This window comes from Hibiscus syriacus, unplaced genomic scaffold, assembly GCF_006381635.1.
Source record: "Hibiscus syriacus cultivar Baekdansim isolate YM2019G1 unplaced genomic scaffold, ASM638163v2 tig00007204_pilon, whole genome shotgun sequence".
NCBI classification, from domain to species: Eukaryota; Viridiplantae; Streptophyta; class Magnoliopsida; order Malvales; family Malvaceae; genus Hibiscus; species Hibiscus syriacus.
Window position 1 is genome coordinate 663,278 of NW_024062129.1, and position 21,160 is coordinate 684,437.

General features: G+C 36.4%; 2 protein-coding genes and 1 pseudogene across 2 annotated transcripts; 1 reads left to right on the forward strand and 2 right to left on the reverse strand.

Moving 5' to 3' along the window:
* Positions 1 to 1,709: 1,709 nt before the first annotated feature.
* Positions 1,710 to 12,558, forward strand: LOC120201443 (PI-PLC X domain-containing protein At5g67130-like). Its single transcript, XM_039202057.1, has 9 exons — positions 1,710 to 1,771; positions 1,844 to 1,900; positions 1,978 to 2,100; positions 2,188 to 2,325; positions 11,205 to 11,303; positions 11,394 to 11,697; positions 11,803 to 12,026; positions 12,131 to 12,217; positions 12,345 to 12,558. The coding sequence occupies exons 1-9, from the start codon at positions 1,766 to 1,768 to the stop codon at positions 12,498 to 12,500; spliced, it is 1,194 nt and encodes a 397-aa protein (XP_039057988.1). The 5' UTR covers positions 1,710 to 1,765; the 3' UTR covers positions 12,501 to 12,558.
* A 4,059-nt stretch (positions 12,559 to 16,617) lies between these two features.
* Positions 16,618 to 18,922, reverse strand: LOC120201445 (annotated as a pseudogene).
* Positions 18,464 to 19,514, reverse strand: LOC120201415 (E3 ubiquitin-protein ligase MBR1-like). The gene is made up of 2 exons (XM_039202028.1): positions 18,916 to 19,514; positions 18,464 to 18,758 (listed from the first exon to the last, which is right to left on the reverse strand). Exons 1-2 carry the CDS (start codon positions 19,512 to 19,514, stop codon positions 18,464 to 18,466), a joined length of 894 nt encoding a protein of 297 aa, XP_039057959.1.
* Positions 19,515 to 21,160: the final 1,646 nt, after the last annotated feature.

Genomic DNA, 21,160 nt, shown 5'->3' on the forward strand with positions numbered 1-21,160 from the left:
ATATCACAATATAATTGTAAGAATTAGGAATATATATATATATATATGATATGATATTATAGTTTTTTAGAATTAAATAGCAATTTGATATACATAAACCATTTATCAATCTTTTAATTTTTTTTAATTTCACTTACTTTATTTATTGTCATTATAAGATTTAACATGTTATACTAAATTATCTATATAATGACAAGTGACATATAACTTTTAAAAAATTAATTTGCTTCTTTAATTTAATTTTTTAAATTTCAATTAAATTATAATTTTCACCTTATATTTCACATACATTCTTCTTTCTCTTATTCCATCAATCCTTTCACCATGTGACCTCCATTCTTGACGGAATGGACACAGAAAACATTCCTCTTTTCTCTTCCTTTTATTCTCTATTTGATCTTCTCTGAAAATTAAGATGTCTCATGTGTATTTATTCGATTCGATCTACTTTCTCCATTGTTTTCCAGCAATTCATCCTCTTTTCTTTTATTCTTAGTTTCTTTTTTGTTATTTTCTTTTTAATTTTGATCTATTAATTGTTGAATTTTGATTTAAGTGAAATGGGTTCATTCAAGATGTGTCGAATCAGATATGACTCGTTTTTTTTGGTTAATTTATGATTGTTGCCTATCATTGGTTGTAATGGGTTGATTAATGGTTAGACGAGCTTTTGGTTTGAGATGTTGGTCTTGGTGGGGATTCAGATTAAAATAGAAATCAAGGATGAAAATGATGATATTCACATATTACTTGTGAGGATTCAAAATGATTTGATCTTAAAAGATTTTAGAAAAACAAACAGTTTTGCATATTCTTTTGTGAAGGTAGACATGGAGCTTTCCAATCTCTTCCAAGGCTGGTGGTGATGTTATTCATTGTAATCTACCTTTTCATTTAGTTACTTTTTCTTCTTCTTAATTCTTATTCTAATGTCATGTAAACATAGAGAAAATAATAAATGAAATTAACAATAATTATTTAAAAACATATCATTGTTATATTTCATAAAAGTAGTGAATAAGGCCTATTAAGTGGTCCGGGTAGTTAAAGAGAGTGTTGTTTTATCTTGAGGTCATGGGTTCAAACAGTTGTGTCTGCAGAGTGTGTGTACACATTGTCAATAGTTTAAGAAAGCTTACGAACCTTGTAATCACATTAAACTCTTAAAAAGATTTTGGAAATAAAGAAAGGATAAATTATTTGGGTAAAGTACACAAATGATCCCTTGACTATAGGGTGACGCTTTGTTGAGTCATTCGACTATTAAAAGTTACAAAATGGTAATCTGACTATTTAATATGTTCCAAACTCGTTATTTTCCGTTAAAAAGTTGACAACATTCTGAATTGGATGTTAACATGTTGACTTAACAAAACATCAGCCTATAGTCGAAAGACTATTTGTATATTTACCCAAATTATTTTTGATGATTGTAAGCAAATATAAAGGAGACTTTAAGCAACAAGTTTCCCAAAATTTTATGCTACTACCAAATATCCCCTATCAATATTTTATCTCTGTTTGTTAGGCTCACCGCTTTTCGCTCTTTTTTTTTATAAAAAAAATAATCATAAAAAAAACTGAAAATGGTAGTTCAACACAACAGGGCTTGTTAAACTAACCCCACTGCCGGCGCATGAAACACCTGCAGTTTTTGTTCCTATATATACAGCGAAAACAACTGCCATTATCATGACTTTAATGCCCTACACAATTCTGATCTTATAAGCAGAGAGGGAAGCAAAAACAAATTTCAAACCATTCAATGCAGGCAAGTTTAAATTATCTTCTTCTTCTTTGTTATCAATGGAAACTCACGGAATGCACTGTACTTCATTTGCAGTTGATTACCAGACTTATCATTACTTGTCTTCTCGTTGGTTTTTGCACTGCTCTCAAGGCATGCCCCCCATTCAGCAGGAAACTCTTTTCTACTTCTTGTGTGCTTGTATATATATGTATATATGTGTTGAACAGGAGGGAGAAACGTGCGCATCAAATGGAAATTGTAACTCTGGGTTGCACTGCGAAACCTGTATAGCAAATGGAAACGTACGGCCCCAATGCACTCGAATCCAATCTGTAAACCCCACGACTAAGGTGTTATACGCTCTTTCCATCATTGTTATTACATCTAAAAGGGAGAGATATAGACATGAATTGTATGACTTTAATGGTGGAAAATAGGTTAAGGGACTTGCATACAACCGATACTCGTGGTTGACGACCCATAACTCGTTTGCAAGGCTAGGAGAAAGGTCTGCAACTGGGTCTTTGATTTTAGCTCCTTCCAACCAGCAGGACTCCATTACCGACCAGCTTAATGTATATTTCTATCCATCCCTGTTCAATTAATATGAGCAAAGTCAATTCTTCAACTAATTTCATCAAATAGTTTCAGCTTTTTCACTGAATTAAACAGTGTGTAGTGTAGTTTGGGGGTGATTACGACGTACACACACACCTTGCAGCAGATGAAGCTGATCGAACCTGGATCTTCTAGGGAGAGTAACATTCCTTTTTACCACTTTAGTCACTTGATTTAGATTAAGTTAGATGTTTTTTGGATCACTAGTATGAGAAAGATGGAAATGAGAATGGTGTGTTAGGTATGTTTATGATGAGAAATGAAGAAGAAAGTTTACCTAGCCCATGTCAGACACTTAGTTGGAATGTTTTTTTGTTCACTTGTGAGTCTTAATTTAACGAAGGAAGCTAGACATTATTTTATCTCAACTTACAAAGTAGGTGGTCCGACCAGCATCAGCATGTGATATGATAGCCAATAGCAAAGACCCGGAGAAGTACCCAAGTGGCCCCATCACACGAGCAAGGGCAAGGAATTTCAAGCAGCTATGGAGAGTATGTTTACATCACGTTTGGAACGTGATGAAAAAGGAATAATAAGGGAGGAATACTTTACTTTGCTTATGCATGAATTTGCATGAGAATTTAAAGTTTGCATAACATTCATTGCATTTAATAAGTGTGTTGTTCATTCAAGCATGCATTGCATTTAAATCATCTAGTTCATTCATCAAATTAGTTCTTTTATTATATTAACTCTTAATTGTTTCATGCATGTTTTCAATTAAATATTGAATAAAGTTCACCTTTGTGTCTAGGTGCATGAGAGAAGTTAAAAGGTTTCATCATATGCAAGAATGTCAGTCAGAATGTCTTCCAATTCTGGATCCGATACAGATGTGTTTGGTTCTAGAAATCAATTGGAAATTATTCCTCTATTTCTTATCTTTCCAACGCCTTTTGAATCACCTTAATTCGATATCGGGAGCTTGAGATATGATCGATTTATTGAAGACAGTGCAGGCTGGAATTTTGTTACGGGAATTTTATGCATGGATGATTTGGATGAGTTTGAGCCAAGGGAGAGTCTTTTCAACTTCAGCCAAGTGACAAGCCATTGAAGGACTCTTAATTCACCTATTAAAGGCATTCAAAGCTGATTGTTATCATCTAAGTTCAAGGGCTGTTCATATTCTTCAAGGGAGCATGCAATGAAGGGTGATATAATTCACTTATCAAGACAATTTTCAGCATGGAATAGCAAGAGTCTTCCACCCCGGACGAAATTAAGGCCAAATTCAGCTTCAAATTGTCTAGATTCATCCCCAAAATGATCTAGAATATTCATCCAACTTTGAAGATAAGAAGACAAAGCATTCAAGTGCATTTTATTGCTAAATTGATGAGAATGTTTTCATCTTTTGAGTCTTTTCATATGCTTCTTAGAAAATACTATAAATAGACACCTTTGGGATCATTTGTAGGACACATTTGAATATATAAAACATCTTTGAGAGGTTGCTTTCATTCTTGTTCTCTTGTTGAACTTTATCGGCTTCAAGATAGTCTTGTAGTCTTCATCCATTTCCTTTTGTTATAGCGTTGGTTCCTAGCTCATATATAGCTAGTGGGTCATGTTCCATACCCTACCATTTCGATTCCAATTTTTTTTTTATATTGTTGGTTCTTAGCTCCAAATAGCTAACGGGTCACAATCCGCTTTATCCTTACACACTTTGCCACAACAACACCATTTGCCACGACAACGCCATTCATACTTCACCATCTATTTTCATTATCATCAAACCACAACAACCATCACTCTTCCATCACCTTTAAACAACTTCCTCATTCTTTTCATTCCATCATTTCAATTATTATTTCATATCATTTCCTTCTTATGTTTATATTTATGTAATTTCAGAGTTCAAGCTATCATTACGGGGTTTTTTTACTAGAATCACGATCAGACATTCACATATATGACTCGAAACATATAATCGAGATCATATCATTTGGCATCAGAGCTAGTCGATTCAGTAAACGTATCATTTTTCTCTCTTCCGGGTCAGTACAAAATCAAAAAAAAAGTTTAAAGAGGGAGGGAGTAATTCTTTTCATCTTTAAAGAAAAATTTTTTTACTTCATCTTTATATTCAATTGTTCAATTTTTGTTACCTTTGCTTAGCATCTCTTTTCCTTGTAGCCAATTTCTTTTCACTATCTTTACTACCAAACCATAATTATTTCAGCCGAAGTCCACTAGACCTTGTAAGCCTTGAGAAAGTTCCCAAAAGGACTTGAAATCAAAGCACGAGTGATAAAAGGCAAGAGTGATCATTAAGGGTAAAAGCCATCCCGAGTGAAACACGAGTGGGAGTGACTTTTCTTGGAGTGTTTGGTGAGGTTTTTTTTTTCGTTGTGTGAGGTTATTGTTTTATTACTAATTATGTCTCATCATTCGGGAGACAATTCTCAAGTTACAGGTACCGTTGAACCAAACCTACAAATGCAAGCCATGGTGCGTGAATTGACTAGGATTTTGAGGGAAGAGTTGGAACCTCTCCATGAACGTATTGACCGTATTGAAGAAGAGCGTACTCAAGGATTTCGAGAGCAAGAAGATGTCAATCAAGGAGGAAATGAAGAAGTGGAAAGACCAGAAGAAGATCGTGCATCACAATAAAGAATGGGAAATCGAGGTATAAGGCCCCAAAGGTTTCGTCCATTAATGGATGATAATCTTGTTAATATCAAGATTTCCATTCCACCATTCCAAGGCAAGACGGATCCCGAGGCTTACTTAGCATGGGAAAAAAGGTAGAGCACATCTTCGGGTGCCATGATTATTCCGAACTCAAGAAGGTAAAACTCGCTGCCCTTGAGTTTATGGATTATGCACTAATATGGAGGGATCAATTGACATCAAGTAGGAGACGCAATGGAGAACATCCTATCACTACATAGGATGAAATGAAAGCAGTGATGCGAAGGCGATTCATTCCAACCCACTACCATCGGGAGTTATTCAACCCTCTTCAAAACCTTTCACAAGGTAACCGAAGTGTTGAAGATTATCACAAAGAGATGGAGGTGGCCATGATTCGAGCCAACATCGATGAGGATCGAGAAGCCACAATGGCAAGATTCCTAGGGGGACTTAATCCGGACATTGTGAACGTGGTTGAGTTGCAACATTATGTGGAGATGGAAGACATGGTGCATATGGCCATAAAGGTGGAAAACAACTCAAAAGGAAGGGTGCCACACGATCTTATGGGAGTGCAACTTCAAAATGGGGGAAAAGTTCATACAAGAAGACTCCTCCATTGCCATCCCACGAAAGAGGAGGATCACCCAAAGGAAGTAAGCCCATTGCCGAAACCAGAAAGGGTAAGACTGCCGCCACTCCAAATTGTTCTCGTGACATAAAATGTTTTAAGTGTTTGGGGCGTGGACACATTGCAAGCCAATGTCCAAATCGCAACACCATGCTTCTTTGAGATGATGGAGAAGTTGAATCGGAACAAGAAGAGGATGAGAATGAAGATGCTACCATTGATATGGAAGAATTAGAGCATGCCGTGGAAGGAGAGGTCCTTGTTGTCAAAAGGAGTCTAAACGTGCAATCCAATGGAGGAGATGAACAACGTGAAAATATCTTCCATACTTGCTGCCACGTTGGAGGAAAGGTATGCTTTGTTATTATTGATGGAGGTAGTTGCACTAATGTTGCTAGTACCTTAATGGTAAATACACTTGGCTTGGCAACAACAAAGCATCCACAACCTTATAAACTGCAATGGCTCAACGATGGAGGAGAACTCAAGGTGACCAAGGAAGTTTGAATTGCTTTCTCCATAGGGAAGTACAAAGACAAGGTGTTATGTGATGTTGTACCAATGCACGCAAGCCATTTACTACTTGGAAGGCCTTGGCAATTTGATAGGCGAGTGATCCATGACGGTTATACCAACCGGTATACATTCACCCATGAGGCAAGGAAGATCACTTTAGCTCCACTTTCACCAAAGCAAATACATGAAGACCAAATTCAATTGAGAGGAAAATTTGAAAAAGCCAAAGAGAGAGAGACCAAAATGGAGGTAAAAGCAAAAGAGTGTGATCAAAATGAGGGAAGGAAAAATTATCATTCTTTCTAAAGAGAGAGAGTTGAAAAAGTGTTTAATGACGGCAAAGGAAGCACTTGTGCTCATGTACAAGGAAATTTTTTTTTAACACTAACTACCTTGATCAAAATTTTCCTGCTTTTGTTGTGTCTTTATTGCAGGAGTTTGATGACCTATTTCCGAAAGAAATACCAAGTGGGTTGCCACCTATTCGTGGCATAGAACATCAAATAGACTTTGTTCCTGGTGCCGTCATTCCAAACCGACCAGCATACCGAAGCAACCCCGAAGAAACTAAGGAATTGCAAAGGCAAGTATTTGAGTTGATGGAAAAAGGCTACGTGAGGGAAAGCCTTAGCCCATGTGCTGTGTCGGTTCTACTTGTGCCAAAGAATGATGGAACTTGGCACATGTGTGTGGATTGTTGAGCGGTAAACAAAATTACGGTAAAGTATCGTCACCCTATTCCTCGCTTAGATGACATGTTAGATGAGCTTAATGGTTCTAACCTCTTTTCCAAGATTGATCTTAAGAGTGGTTACCACCAAATACGAATGCGGGAAGGTGATGAGTTGAAAACAGCATTCAAAACGAAGCAAGGTCTTTATGAGTGGTTGGTTATGCCTTTTGGCTTAACTAATGCACCAAGCACATTTATGAGGTTAATGAATCATGTTCTTAGGCCATTCTTGGATAAGTTTTGTGTGGTTTATTTTGATGACATTCTAATATATAGTAAAACCATAGAAGAACATGTTCAACATTTGAGGTCAGTTTTACTTGTTTTGAGGAAGGAAAAATTGTTTGCTAATTTACAAAAATGTACGTTTTGTACTGACAGGGTTGTTTTCCTAGGTTTCGTTGTGAGTTCTGAAGGTTTGGAGGTTAACAAAGAGAAGGTTAAAGCCATTGAAGAGTGGCCACGACCAACAAGCATTTCTCAAGTTAGGAGCTTCCATGGACTTGTAAGTTTTTATCAGAGATTCGTCCCAAACTTCAGCACCATAGCCGCCCCACAAACAAGTGTTATTAAGAAGAATTCTAAATTCTTTTGGGGGGAAGATCAAGAGAAGTCCTTTAATAGAATTAAAGATTGTTTAATACATGCCCCTTTACTTGCTCTACCTGATTTTAATTTAACTTTTGAAATTGAATGTGATGCATCAGGTGTAGGAATTGGAGCAGTCTTGTCTCAAGGTGGACGTCCTATAGCCTATTTTAGTGAGAAATTAAGTGGAGCTACGGTTAACTATCCTACCTACGACAAAGAGATGTATGCTCTTGTGAGGGCAATGGAAACATGGCAACACTACCTTTGGCCTAAGGAGTTCATCATTCACACCGATCATGAGGCGTTGAAACATATTCGGGGGCAGCATAAACTCAACAAAAGGCATGCCAAATGGGTAGAGTTTCTTGAAACTTTTCCATATGTTATCAAGTACAAGAAAGGTAAAGAGAATATAGTTGCCGATGCATTGTCATGAAGGTATGTTCTTTTAAACACTTTGGAATCTAAGTTGTTGGGTTTTACTTTTATTAAAGACTTATATGTTTCTGACTCTGATTTTGGGGAAATTTATAAAGCTTGTGAGAAAGGGACGATTGATAAATACTTTAAGCATGATGGTTTTCTATTCAAGGAAGGGAGATTATGTGTCCCTCAAGGTTCCATGCGAGAATTGCTCACTAAGGAAGCCCATGGAGGAGGATTAATGGGACATTTTGGGATATCAAAGACTTTGGCTATACTTCAAGAACATCTATATTGGCCCAAAATGAAACGAGATGTGGAAAGGTTATGCGAGCGTTGCATTACTTGCAAGAAGGCCAAATCTAAAGTCATGCCACATGGACTTTACACACCACTACCCATACCGGAAGCACCATGGATGGATATTTCAATGGATTTTTTGCTAGGGCTTCCTCGCACAAAGAACAACAAAGACTCCATCTTTGTAGTTGTTAATAGATTTTCCAAAATGGCTCATTTCATTCCCTATGACAAAACTAATGATGCCTCACATATTGCTACTTTGTTTTTCAGGGAAATTTTAAGGCTACATGGTATACCAAGAACTATTGTGTCTGATCGGGATGTGAAGTTCTTAAGCCACTTTTGGAGAGCCCTATGGAGTAAGATTGGTACTAAGTTACTATTCTCCGCCACTTGCCACCCTCAAACGGATGGTCAAACTGAAGTGGTGAATCGAGTACTTTCCATGTTACTTCGATCTATCATTCGGAAGAATTTGAGAACATGGGAGGAGAGTTTACCACATGTGGAGTTTGCATACAACCGTTCAATCCATACTACTACGGGACGTACGCCTTTCAAAGTGGTGTATGGGTTTAATCCATTAACACCGATAGACTTGTTACCATTACCTGCTGATCAAATTGTGAATAAAGATGGATTTAACAAAGCTGAGTTTGTTAAGAAGCTTCATCAACAAGTAAGGGAGAACATTGAAAAACGAACTAAGCAATACGAGCAGCAAGCAAATAAGGGTCGTAAGCGAATTAATTTTGAGCCAGGGGATTGGGTGTGGCTGCACATGAGGAAAGAAAGGTTTCCGGCATAACGAAAGTCCAAATTACTGCCTCGGGGAGATGGACCATTCCAAATAGTCAAGAAGATCAAAGACAACGCCTATCAATTAGATCTTCCAGGTGTGTTTAATGTCAGTGCAACCTTCAATGTTGCTGACTTGTCTCCTTATGATATAGGTGATGATTTGGGGATAAATCGCTTTAAAGAGGGAGGGACTGATATGATAGCCAATAGCAAAGACCCGAAGAAGTACCCAAGTGGCCCCATCACACGAGCAAGGGCTAAGGAATTTCAAGCAGCTATGGAGAGTATGTTTACATCACGTTTGGAACGTGATGAAAAAGGAATAATAAGGGAGGAATACTTTACTTTGCTTATGCATGAATTTGCATGAGAATTTAAAGTTTGCATAACATTCATTGCATTTAATAAGTGTGTTGTTCATTCAAGCATGCATTGCATTTAAATCATATAGTTCATTCATCAAATTAGTTCTTTTATTATATTAACTCTTAATTGTTTCATGCATGTTTTCAATTAAATATTGAATAAAGTTCACCTTTGTGTCTAGGTGCATGAGAGAAGTTAAAAGGTTTCATCATATGTAAGAATGTCAGTCAGAATGTCTTCCAATTCTGGATCCGATACAGATGTGTTTGGTTCTAGAAATCAATTGGACATTATTCCTCTATCTCTTAGCTTTCCAACGCCTTTTGAATCACCTTAATTCGATATCGGGAGCTTGAGATATGATCGATTTATTGAAGACAGTGCAAGCTGGAATTTTGTTACGGGAATTTTATGCATGGATGATTTGGATAAGTTTGAGCCAAGGGAGAGTCTTTTCAACTTCAGCCAAGTGACAAGCCATTGAAGGACTATTAATTCACCTATTAAAGGCATTCAAAGTTGATTGTTATCATCTAAGTTCAAGGGTTGTTCATATTCTTCAAGGGAGCTTGCAATGAATGGTGATTTAATTCACTTATCAAGACAATTTTCAGCATGGAATAGCAAGAGTCTTCCACCCCTTGGACGAAATTAAGGCCAAATTCAGCTTCAAATTGTCTAGATTCATCCCCAAAATGATCTAGAATATTCATCCAACTTTGAAGATAAGAAGACAAAGCATTCAAGTGCATTTTATTGCTAAATTGATGAGAATGTTTTCATCTTTTGAGTCTTTCATATGCTTCTTAGAAATACTATAAATAGACACCTTTGGGATCATTTGTAAGACACATTTGAATATATAAAACATCTTTGAGAGGTTGCTTTCATTCTTGTTCTCTTGTTGAACTTTATCGGCTTCAAGATAGTCTTGTAGTCTTCATCCATTTCCTTTTGTTATAGCGTTGGTTCCTAGCTCATATATAGCTAGTGGGTCACGTTCCATACCCTACCATTTCGATTCCAATTTTTTTTATATTGTTGGTTCTTAGCTCCAAATAGCTAACGGGTCACAATCCGCTTTATCCTTACACTCTGCCACAACAACACCATTTGCCACGACAACGCCATTCATACTTCACCATCTATTTTCATTATCATCAAACCACAACAACCGTCACTCTTCCATCACCTTCAAACAACTTCCTCATTCTTTTCATTCCATCATTTCAATTATTATTTCATATCATTTCCTTCTTATGTTTATATTTATGTAATTTCAGAGTTCAAGCTATCATTACGGGGTTTTTTTACTAGAATCACGATCGGACATTCACATATATGACTCGAAACATATAATCGAGATCATATCAGCATGCTTCTTATTTTAATAACAAGCTAAGCATCATTATATTTAGGTATGAACGACCATGTATACTTTAATCCCCTCCCAATCCCACATGTTAGTCAAGTACGTTAGGTGAAGCTAATCTTCAAAACTATATATATCTGTAACCTAGTGCTGAAAATGATATTCATGTGCTTTGCATGCCATCAATACTGCGGTTGACCTACGAATCATGTCTCACTTGCTTCATAATCATTTTCTGTCCGATCCCAGCTGCAGTATTACTACCCAAAAAAAAAAAACCAGTTTAACTGTTAATTTCTTGATAGGCATTGATGTTCAGATAGGTATGCAACTTGATTGTTGAATTTCCTGTAACTGAACATTGTTTACATTGAATTGTCTGGTCTTTATATATGTTAGTGAAATGGAAGATTTGAATCATAAGCTCAGAAGCCGTTTTTTCGTGTTACAGAATGGTGTTGGAGGCTTGATGCTGGACATGCATGATTTCCAGAATGATATCTGGTTGTGTCATTCATTTGGAGGACAATGTTTCAACTATACAGCCTTTGTAAGTTCTAGTGGACATCTAAAGCTTATACATATACATATATTATAAACATATATGGCCTCAATGGATGAGTCTTCTTCTTTCTGTCAGCAACCTGCAGTTAATGTCTTGAAAGAAGTTAAAGCATTTCTTGACGCAAACCCATCAGAAATTGTTACCATTTTCATTGAAGACTATGTTACCTCACCAAGGGGCTTGACAAAAGTATTGGATGCTGCCGGCCTGAGGAAGTTATGGTTTCCGGTGTCTCGAATGCCAAAAAATGGTGGAAACTGGTCAACAGTTGATGATATGGTACGAAAGAATCAGCGGCTCGTGGTTTTCACTTCGGAGTCAGCTAAGGAGGCCTCTGAAGGTATAGCCTATCAATGGAGCTACATGGTAGAGAGCCACTGTAAGTCCTGTTACCATCATCTTTTAACAATTCATTGAATGAATCAGAAAAAAAAAGTAGTTAGTTAAAAGCAGGGGTGACATTGATGCATTTTGGAAATAACAGATGGAAATGCTGGGATGATACCTGGTTCATGTCCAAACCGAGGGGAATCAGCTGCCATGAATGCAACATCAAGGTCGCTCGTTTTATTCAACCACTTCCCCGATAGAGCAGACGTGACCGAAGCTTGCAAACACAATTCAGCTCCACTGATTAGCATGATGAATAAATGTCATGCAGCAGCCGGAAACCGGTGGCCTAACTTCATTGCTGTAGATTTTTACAAGGTATGGATATTGCAGACTGTGTCAACCATTACCGCGAAAGCACGAATTACCCTTACTGGTTCCGAAATGAACATTTGTGATCAATTCCTGCATGAACATTTCAGAGGAGTGATGGAGGAGGTGCTTCGGGAGCTGCAGACGTGGCAAATGGCCATATAGTGTGTGGATGCGAAAACATCACCTTATGCAGGGTGTGTAACAACTACTCTACTTATTACCTCCTCTCCATTTCCATGTAAATATGTAAGAGATGGCTGATAATAGACCTGGAAAAGTTTGAATTCTAATTGATTTCTAGTATTTAAATGTTGTGTATAGGCAAATATGACATTTGGAGTGTGCCAAGTACCTGAGGCAGATAGGTCACCTACACCAAGATCAATAGCACATAATTCCAGCTTTGCTTATTTGGACACTCCACCGGTTCTATTGCAGTGGTTGCTTAGCATGATTTTAGTAGCTATTCTCCTGTAACCGTAAACATAAAATGTAAAACTTCTACTTGTACAAAAAAACTAACCTTTTAAGTTCTAATCAGATGGTGTTTTTATTCTTTTATTTCAGTTATTTGTTTTAGGATTAAGCACTGTTTTGCATCTTTTGTAGACCTAATTTATCATTTTCGTCTCTATGGTATTTTCACATCAATTTGGCTCTCGAAGTTGTTTAGGGACATCATCCTAGCCCTCAAAATCTATTTAGACTAACAAAATCGTTAGGCTTCTGCGTCCGTGGACGTCAACAATTTTCATGTCGACCAATATTATTGACGTTACTTGATGATGACGTGCTATTTATTAAAACATAAAATATTTACTAAACACAACTCTTAGAAAGAGTCCCAAAATTTTAACTTAATCTTTCATCTCACTGAAATAAATAATAAAATTTTGAGAATTTTTTCTAATAGTTGTGTTTAGTAAATATTTTAACTTAATCTCTTAATCTACATACGCGGAATAATCATGATTCTGTTAGTCAAAACAATCAACGGACTTCGAAGGTTAGGATGACGCCCCTAAACAACTTTGAGGGCTAAATTGATGTAAAAATATCATAGGGGCGAAAATGATAAATTATGTCTACTGAGGCAAAAGAAGCCATTAAGCCCTTTTTTATTAATCTTGAGTGATTATAAGGTAGTAATATATGTTTGAAAGATCTCAATCATTTGACAATAAACAGATATACTCGAATCTAATATCCAGGGCCGGCTCAAGACCTGTGCCACATGGGCCTGGGCACAGGGCATCATATTTAAGGGGGCATCATTCTAATATTTTGCCTTCCCAGTTATTACCTCTTTTGCTTTTACCAGACACGACGACGATCATTTTGCTTGTAAAACTGAATCCGAGATTGAGTTGTTTTCAGTTTCCGATTGTTCGAGATCCTTCACACTATTCTCTGATTTACTTCGTGTTTGGATGCATTTCTGCTTTTCCGGTTCTCGCAGGTCAGCTTTCTATAATTTATGTAGTGAGACAAATTTATTGAATCTACCTGGTTGATCTATCCAGTCCTCTTCGAAATTCCCTCCTTTGTCTATTATATAATTCCCCATTATTTATGGATTTTAAAGATATTATGGGTTTTTGTTGAATTGATTAGATAACTTATTGTATGACCGAGATTTTTTTTATCTGAGTTTTGTTTAAATCAAGGGTTTATTTTTAAATGTTCAATATGAATTTCCTGTTTAGTCTTACCGTCTTAGCATTGAATCGAAATTCCCTCCTTTGTCTATTTTTAAATGTTCAAGGAATCTGGAATGTGCCTCAATGTTTTTTACTTTGGGGCATGTTTGTCCAAAGATTCATGTTCACTTTAAAGATTTTGGAAATGGTATTAGTTTGTTCTTGCCTAATGGTTTTAAGTTAGCCATTTGGTTCGATCGGGTGGGGCTTAAACCGGTTCCTGTTTTTGGAAAACGAAATGCAGTAGTTTGTATGCCACTTGATTTTATTTTTTGAAATGATTCTTGACTAGTGAGTGCAGAATTTTAACATGCAGCAAATTATAGTTGTAGAACCCAATTATTTTTCAACCAGCCGAACCCAAAGATAAAAAGCAAATATAAAAGAGACGGGTTCATAAATAATTCAGACAAGTGTGAGGCCTGTGGGGATGAATGTTTGCAAATGTTTGCAAGTGCTGGCTAATGTTTGAAAGTGCTTTCTGGATCTTGGATCATGAGATTGCATTTTCTGTTTTGCTAGCAGCCTAGCAGTAGATAGCTTTCATGTTTAATTTATCTTTTTTTATTTTCGTACAATACATTTTTTAGAGTGATTCATTTTGATTATTTTGATTTCATCATTAATTTTTCAGATCAGTTGATTGTGAGAAAGAACGAGTGAGAAAGAACAAGTCAATAATATAAACTTCGATCACCGGTCAGGTTGTATCTTTCCTTGGTAATATACATGTTTTATTGTTTACTTGCTACTATATTTGTTTTATTGATTACTTTTAAATATGTTACCTCGAAAACAATCATCGGGTGCTCAAAATAGAAAACGAAAAAAAAACAAGAATAAGAAATAGCTAATTCTTTACATGTGTCTTTAGATAGATTTATTGTTAGACCGATTAAACCTTCTAATAATCCGATCTTCGAAGCACGATGACTCAAGATAGATTGAACGGATTAGTAATTCTAACCATCGAAAGTCAATTTTTACAAAGTCTTGATTATCGTAAAATAATAGAGGTTTTTGCTTCAAAAAATGCACGAATGCATCATTTTAGGTGATATTTGTAACATTGTAGGTTTTGGTTTGTATTAGCATTGATATTGTTTGACGATAATTTTTATTACATTTTTGTTTTAAAAAAAATTATATTTTGTCTATTATACGTTACAAGTATAGGGGCATAAAATTATTATCTCGCCCAGGGCATTAAAACTCATTGGACCGGCCCTGCTAATATCTCTAAAGATAACAACTATATCTTTAACTATCAAGATCATTTGATTCGTTTATTTTTATTTCAACGATAAAAACAAGTATGATTGAATTATCATTTTATTCGTATATTTTTATTTCAACGATAAAAGCAAGTATGATTGGGTATCATGAAATTGTTTTTGTATAAATTATAATATCGATTCAATTTAACCAAATTCGTTAGCTTAGAAATTATATCATTACATACATTAACATAAATATTAACATAAATTCATTATTATATTGGTTCAAACCTAAAAAGTTATGATGAGTCTAGAGTTTTGTTCATTTGAGAGAAAGGTAACAACTGCGGAACATAATGGAGGTTAGTGGGGCTACGGGTCCCAAAAATTTGAAAAATTATAATTCAAACCTTTAAAATTTTAAAATATTTAATTTGATCTTTACAAAATTTTTAAAATTTTATATTAATCTTTCACTTTTTTGAATATTCTTAATTAAACTCCTCTCATAATTTTTAAAAAATCTCATTAAACATCTCAACTCAAAGTTTCAAAGAGGCTTAAAGTTTCAAAAAAATTAGATAGACCTTATTTTTTTTTGAAAAAAATTAAAATGAATCCTTCAAATAAATTTAAAAATTTTAAGTTGGGTCCCCAAAACTCTATCGTCAAATTCTATCATTGAAAGGTAATGTTTTAGGTTGGAACCATTTTTCTTACCAAATATATAACTTTTTAAATTGGAATTGAATAACATTTTAGGTTAGTAACCAGAAGCGCATCTTTCTCGATTTCTCTTTTTTTTCCATCAATCCATTTTTCTATCCTTAAAAAAATCTCATCCAACGGCTCAAACCCAACCATCTTTTTTTAATCTTATTTTAAGACGTTTCACCTTATTTAAATTGATTGGTCATATATTTACAATTTCCACTTAATTAATTAATATACTAATAACATTAATGGTAAATTATCATTTTGGTCACCTAGCGTTTAAGATAATTTTATTATTACTACTCTTCTTTTTATATTTTAATCATTAAACGATTTATATATTCATTTTTTATTAGTTTGGGTAATTTTACAAGGTATTATCTATTCAAACGACTCATAATCATTTGAAAATGGACGCTCAAACATCCTTGCAGACAGCATGCTCAAACTCGAGACTTTTAAAGATAACTATCCTTTAAACCACGAAGATCGCTTGATTTGTGCACATTTATATATTCATGAATGTAAAGTTATAGGCAGAAAAATAAAAAACCATAACTCATTTGACTTGAAGTATGTTATTGTATCAATGGTTACTGTATTTGGCACATTTCATAAATTCTAATAATATCAATAATTCTATTCAAAAAAATAATGATAACAATAGTAATATTATTAAAGACCTACTGTTGAACTTACCTTGAAGTAAGATAATGTCATAAGTAGGGTTTCAAATCGCGGTCACGGTCGCGTTTTTGGTTATTTCGGATTTACCGTGATTGCGGCCGTCGCGGGCGCTATTGCGGCTATCGCAGACGCTATTGCGGCTGTCGCGGGTAACTCGGACGGCGGCGAAACCGCTATATCGCGGCCGAAATCGCGGTCGCGGACCGTTTTTTAAAACCCTAGTCATAAGTGCTACTTCAACTATGTTATTATTGTCAATCATTGCTTTACGCAAAGTTATTCTACAAACAACTCATCCTGCAGTTCATAACATTAACAGCATCGCCTTTGCAGTTTATACAGTTCATGAGCATCGAAGCCCGGTTTAAATCCGATATAACCGCCCCTTATTTTGGATCTTATGACTGATGAAAACATAACTCAATTTCCCGGCTCTACCATCGGCTTTTGCCATCATTTAAGCAAGCCTGTTTTCTTACAAATAGGGCACAGGTTCTTTAGCATTAACTAGTGTTTGATGCAGCTAGTGTGGAAGACATGTCCACAATCTAGTATCCCGGTGTCGTCTCCATCTGCATATTCTTCCTGCCATAGTTCAAGTTCAGACAAGGTAAACGAAACTAGACAAATGAAGAAGATGAATGAAGCACCTTTCTACTCTGTACCTGACAGATACTACATGGTTCCAAGTCGGATTCTGTTGAAGTGAATGAACGCTTCTGCTGTTTCATCAACTCCAGAATCATTTCCTCGCTCAGTCCAGTGCTCACGTCTCCTATAACGCCAACAATTCCTGGTGTTCAACTTGAAATGTGAGAAGAAAGATCCCCGATGTGAAGTGACAAACATAAAACAACCGTTTTAACCTCATAAGACATGTTATCAACATCAAGACGCATGTCTCATGTCTGTCATGCACCTCAGCCATACCATGATATATGAATGGATCAAACGGCATATAATCCTGAAAGAGCTTCGTATACATATCAAATGCCATTAAACATCAAATAATGTAGGAAGGACCAAGTATTATTGCCAGAAAAAAATGCATTTCCTAGGTTTCTACCCAGGTACTGCACCAAATGAGTTCTCATTTGGTGGAAATTGGTTTAGAAAGTATTTTGATATGAATTCAGTTTTCTCAAGGTATCCTAATTCTTTCTTTTGTCAGACTCAAGAGTGCAGCATCCTGCTATAATTTTATCTGAAATGCTAAGAGTCAAAGACAAGGAATTTTTTTGCTTAAAGCAATGAAATATATTTCTCCAAGCCACTAGCTGCTTGAATCTACTAGCTTTAAATTCGGTCCCAGGAAATGCAGAAATCAAAATTCATTGAAAAGCTCTATAAACAGTTTAATTGCATTTACAGAAAACACGGTACGAGAAAAAAATCAACAAGTGGGAAGGATATGAATTGTGAAAAGAACACATCAGTTATTGATAAATTTTTTGAGTAAAGGCAAAAAGGAAAGGAAATGATCTTTTCAACCTTAGCAAACAAAATCATGATTAGCCAAAGAAAAACAAAACTCTAAAGCAAGCTTTACAACTTATCATGAAAATGTCATGGTAACCATTGCATGAATTGAAATAAAACCTCAATTCGTAAGTTCTCCCCCCGGTGGATGGCATTTAAGACTTGGCGAATCCGACACATGGAGAAGAAAATGAGCAGTACGCCATTGATCAGCTTATGTGATTGACAGGATTTTCTAAAAAAATTCATATACCAACAGGCTAAGAAGAAAAAAATTCATATACTAACAGATTAATGACAGGTATGAGTTGCACAATTAGTATTGAACAAAAAGTAAATGGTTTCAGCACTTTTTTTCTCGAGAAAAGTTCAAAAGAAAAGGTAAACTAGAAATCACAATACAGTAATTCTAGAAGAAACAAATCATCACTATCTACGAAGGAAAATGTGTTATTATTAGTATTAAAATTAATTGAAAGCAAACCCTATTCTGTAACTCTTAGACATATAAATGAACAGAAGCATTGACCACTAAAGCACAAACCTCAGATATCAGCCGGTGTCTCCATCCAATATCAGTGGCCAATGCTCGCAAAATGGGCCATCCCAAGAACATCATCACCATGCCTCTCCATTATGAATGCTAACCTTGGGTGTGGTTGATTATTCCTTGGCTGTTAGATTCAGAAGTCACCATTGTCTCCTGCGAGGAAGTGTAAGGGTTTGAAGATGGTAGTGGAAAACGGCCATTATGACCACCAGATTCAGAATCAATTGGAGACCAAGGAGCAAATTCTGATAGTCTTTGTTGATCATGTATTGGAGGGTTGTGAGGAGGGATCCAGGCAGGAGCAGGCAAAGGATGGGTGCTTGAACTAGACCCATATCGATTAGAAGATGGAATACTTCCAGACGTGTTGGGATTTCCAGAAGCCAATCTTGTGCAACACTTCTCATCTCAGTAGCCGGTACAAATATGGGATGCCCACATTGTTTCTTGGGATGTTTCTTATGTTTGGTTCCTCCCGTAATGCAGCAGCTCTCTCTCCAAAATTAACAGAACTTGATGAGTTGCCAACTCTTGAATTGAAGTACTGTCCAGAAGTATCAGCTGACTGTCCAGAAGTACCTTCAAGGGCCTTCCTCTTGCAGGATAAACCCCAACTGTCCAAGGAATAGCCCGGGCCATCAGTATTTTCCTCCCCCACATAATTAGAGCTTCCTGATGAACTGCCAATATTATCAGCAGAAACAAATGCATTAGATATTTGTTCTCTTTCTAGTCCACCTGAGTTGTGGAGATTAGGACTTCCACCAGTTCCAACACCTGACACTCCAGTACCACTTCCACTAATAAATCCTTCACTTAAATTCACATTCGACGGGATATGATTGGAGATGAAACTCTGCAAACACATTGGCTCACTTCTAACAAGATTGCCACTCCGTTCATTATTCAGCCTCCCAGTAAAAAAGACATTTGGTGGTTCAATCCGCCTTTCTTCTGACCTTGGAGAAGCCTGGTTACAAGCATCGTGAGATGAACCCTGTTCCATTTTTCTTCCATCATCCCCAAGTCGGTGATCTAGAGCATCCTGCATCTGCTGGTTCTGCAGTCCCAGTCTTGAGCTTGGTTCACCATAATTCCAGCCACTAATGCTCTGAACATCAAGTGTACTACCGTTTTCATGCATTGTCCCGCCACAAGGTACTGTATAATTGGATACCCAAGTTTCTGCAGGATTAAACATGTTATGCAAAGTATTCGATTGCATTATTGGGACTCCTTCCCTCATCAATATTAATAATTTCAGGAAAGGAACCAATGGTGCCCCCCTGACCTTGCACCATGGACGACATCTTCTACCTATAAAGATGTCAAAGATGCTAAATGTTACTCTTATTCCAAAACAAATGCTTGTTTCTAGTCAAAATATAAAAGGGATAGACATATTTTCTTATCTACACACTTTGGTGAGAAGAGTAGATAGCCTTATTGTGTCCCGATCTAGGATTGACAAGTACTGATGTCCTTGAATTTATAAGTTTGGGCTACAAAATAAGATAAGAAAATATGTTTAATAATAGACTTAATAAAGGGTAATAATATAAGTAATGAAAATAAATAATAAGAATGAAATGAAATAAATAAAAGATAGAGATGGCTGCGGAATTGATGGAAGCGATGGATGATGTTGATGATGAAATGGCAATGGTGGTGATGTTGTATCTCAAATTCGCCAAAGATGAAATAGTGCTAAGGAGCACAATCCCGGTCTTCACAAACTTGCTTGAGGGGTGGTGATAGTGTCTTCAACCCACTAGATAACAATCTAGGAATTTATGAATCAAAATGGAAGGAATGACGCCACAAGTATAGGAACTACACTTGTTTAATCGATAAAGTTCACAAAGAACTTTGAAGAGAAATAACTCACAAGAGTAATTTTTATATATGAGATGAGATAAGATACAAATGAAATGCCAAAGCCTATTTATAGTTTTCAAAGGGTTTAGGCCGGATAGGTACATGATGGTTCGGCTATGCATGAAACCCCTTTGAAAATACATAACTTTTAAATGAAAATACATGATTTTAATGAAGATACATGCTCTTGGCCGAATAGTAAGGTGTTGGTTCGGCCTAAGGATGTTTTGAATGCTTTTGGAAGTCATTTGGGCGCCAAAATGGAGAGGAATAAGTCTTTGGCCGAATAGGAAGCATCCCTTGGTGTTTTGGCGCCTATTTGATGTCACATGGAGTGCACATGCTTGAATGATGCACATGGCAGCCTACTTGAACGCACATGGGTCTTCTTGCAAGGCTTTGGTGAGGTTACAACCATAGGATAATGTCTTGAAGTCCATGGAATGAAGATGGCAGCAACTAGGCGTGACTTGGCTTCCAACATGCATCTAGGTGTCATGGTCTTCAATGGGCAGCAACTTGCCATGAAAGGTCATATTTATGGAAGGTAACCTTTCATCATTTGAGCTACTTCCCATGTGTATGAGCTGAAGATGAGCTGGTCATAAGTGAATTGCATGAAGATGAGTCTTTGGCCAGCTTCTTGTGAAAAGGCACCTCTTGGAATGGCAACTCTTCACGAAAAGGTACGAATCCACAAAAATTGACTTAGACCATATTTGAAGTACTCTGTGTGGTGGTGATGATGGTGCAACTCTCCAGCTGAAATGAGGTCTCTAGCTAGCTAAAAAGTCCAGCTCAAGTGAGCTATGAGCTCGGGGGTCAGTTGACAACTTTTCATCATTTGTTCTTCATGATCTCCCGAGTCATCCTATGAAAGTTTTCCTAGCTCCTTATCATTAGTTAAGCTCA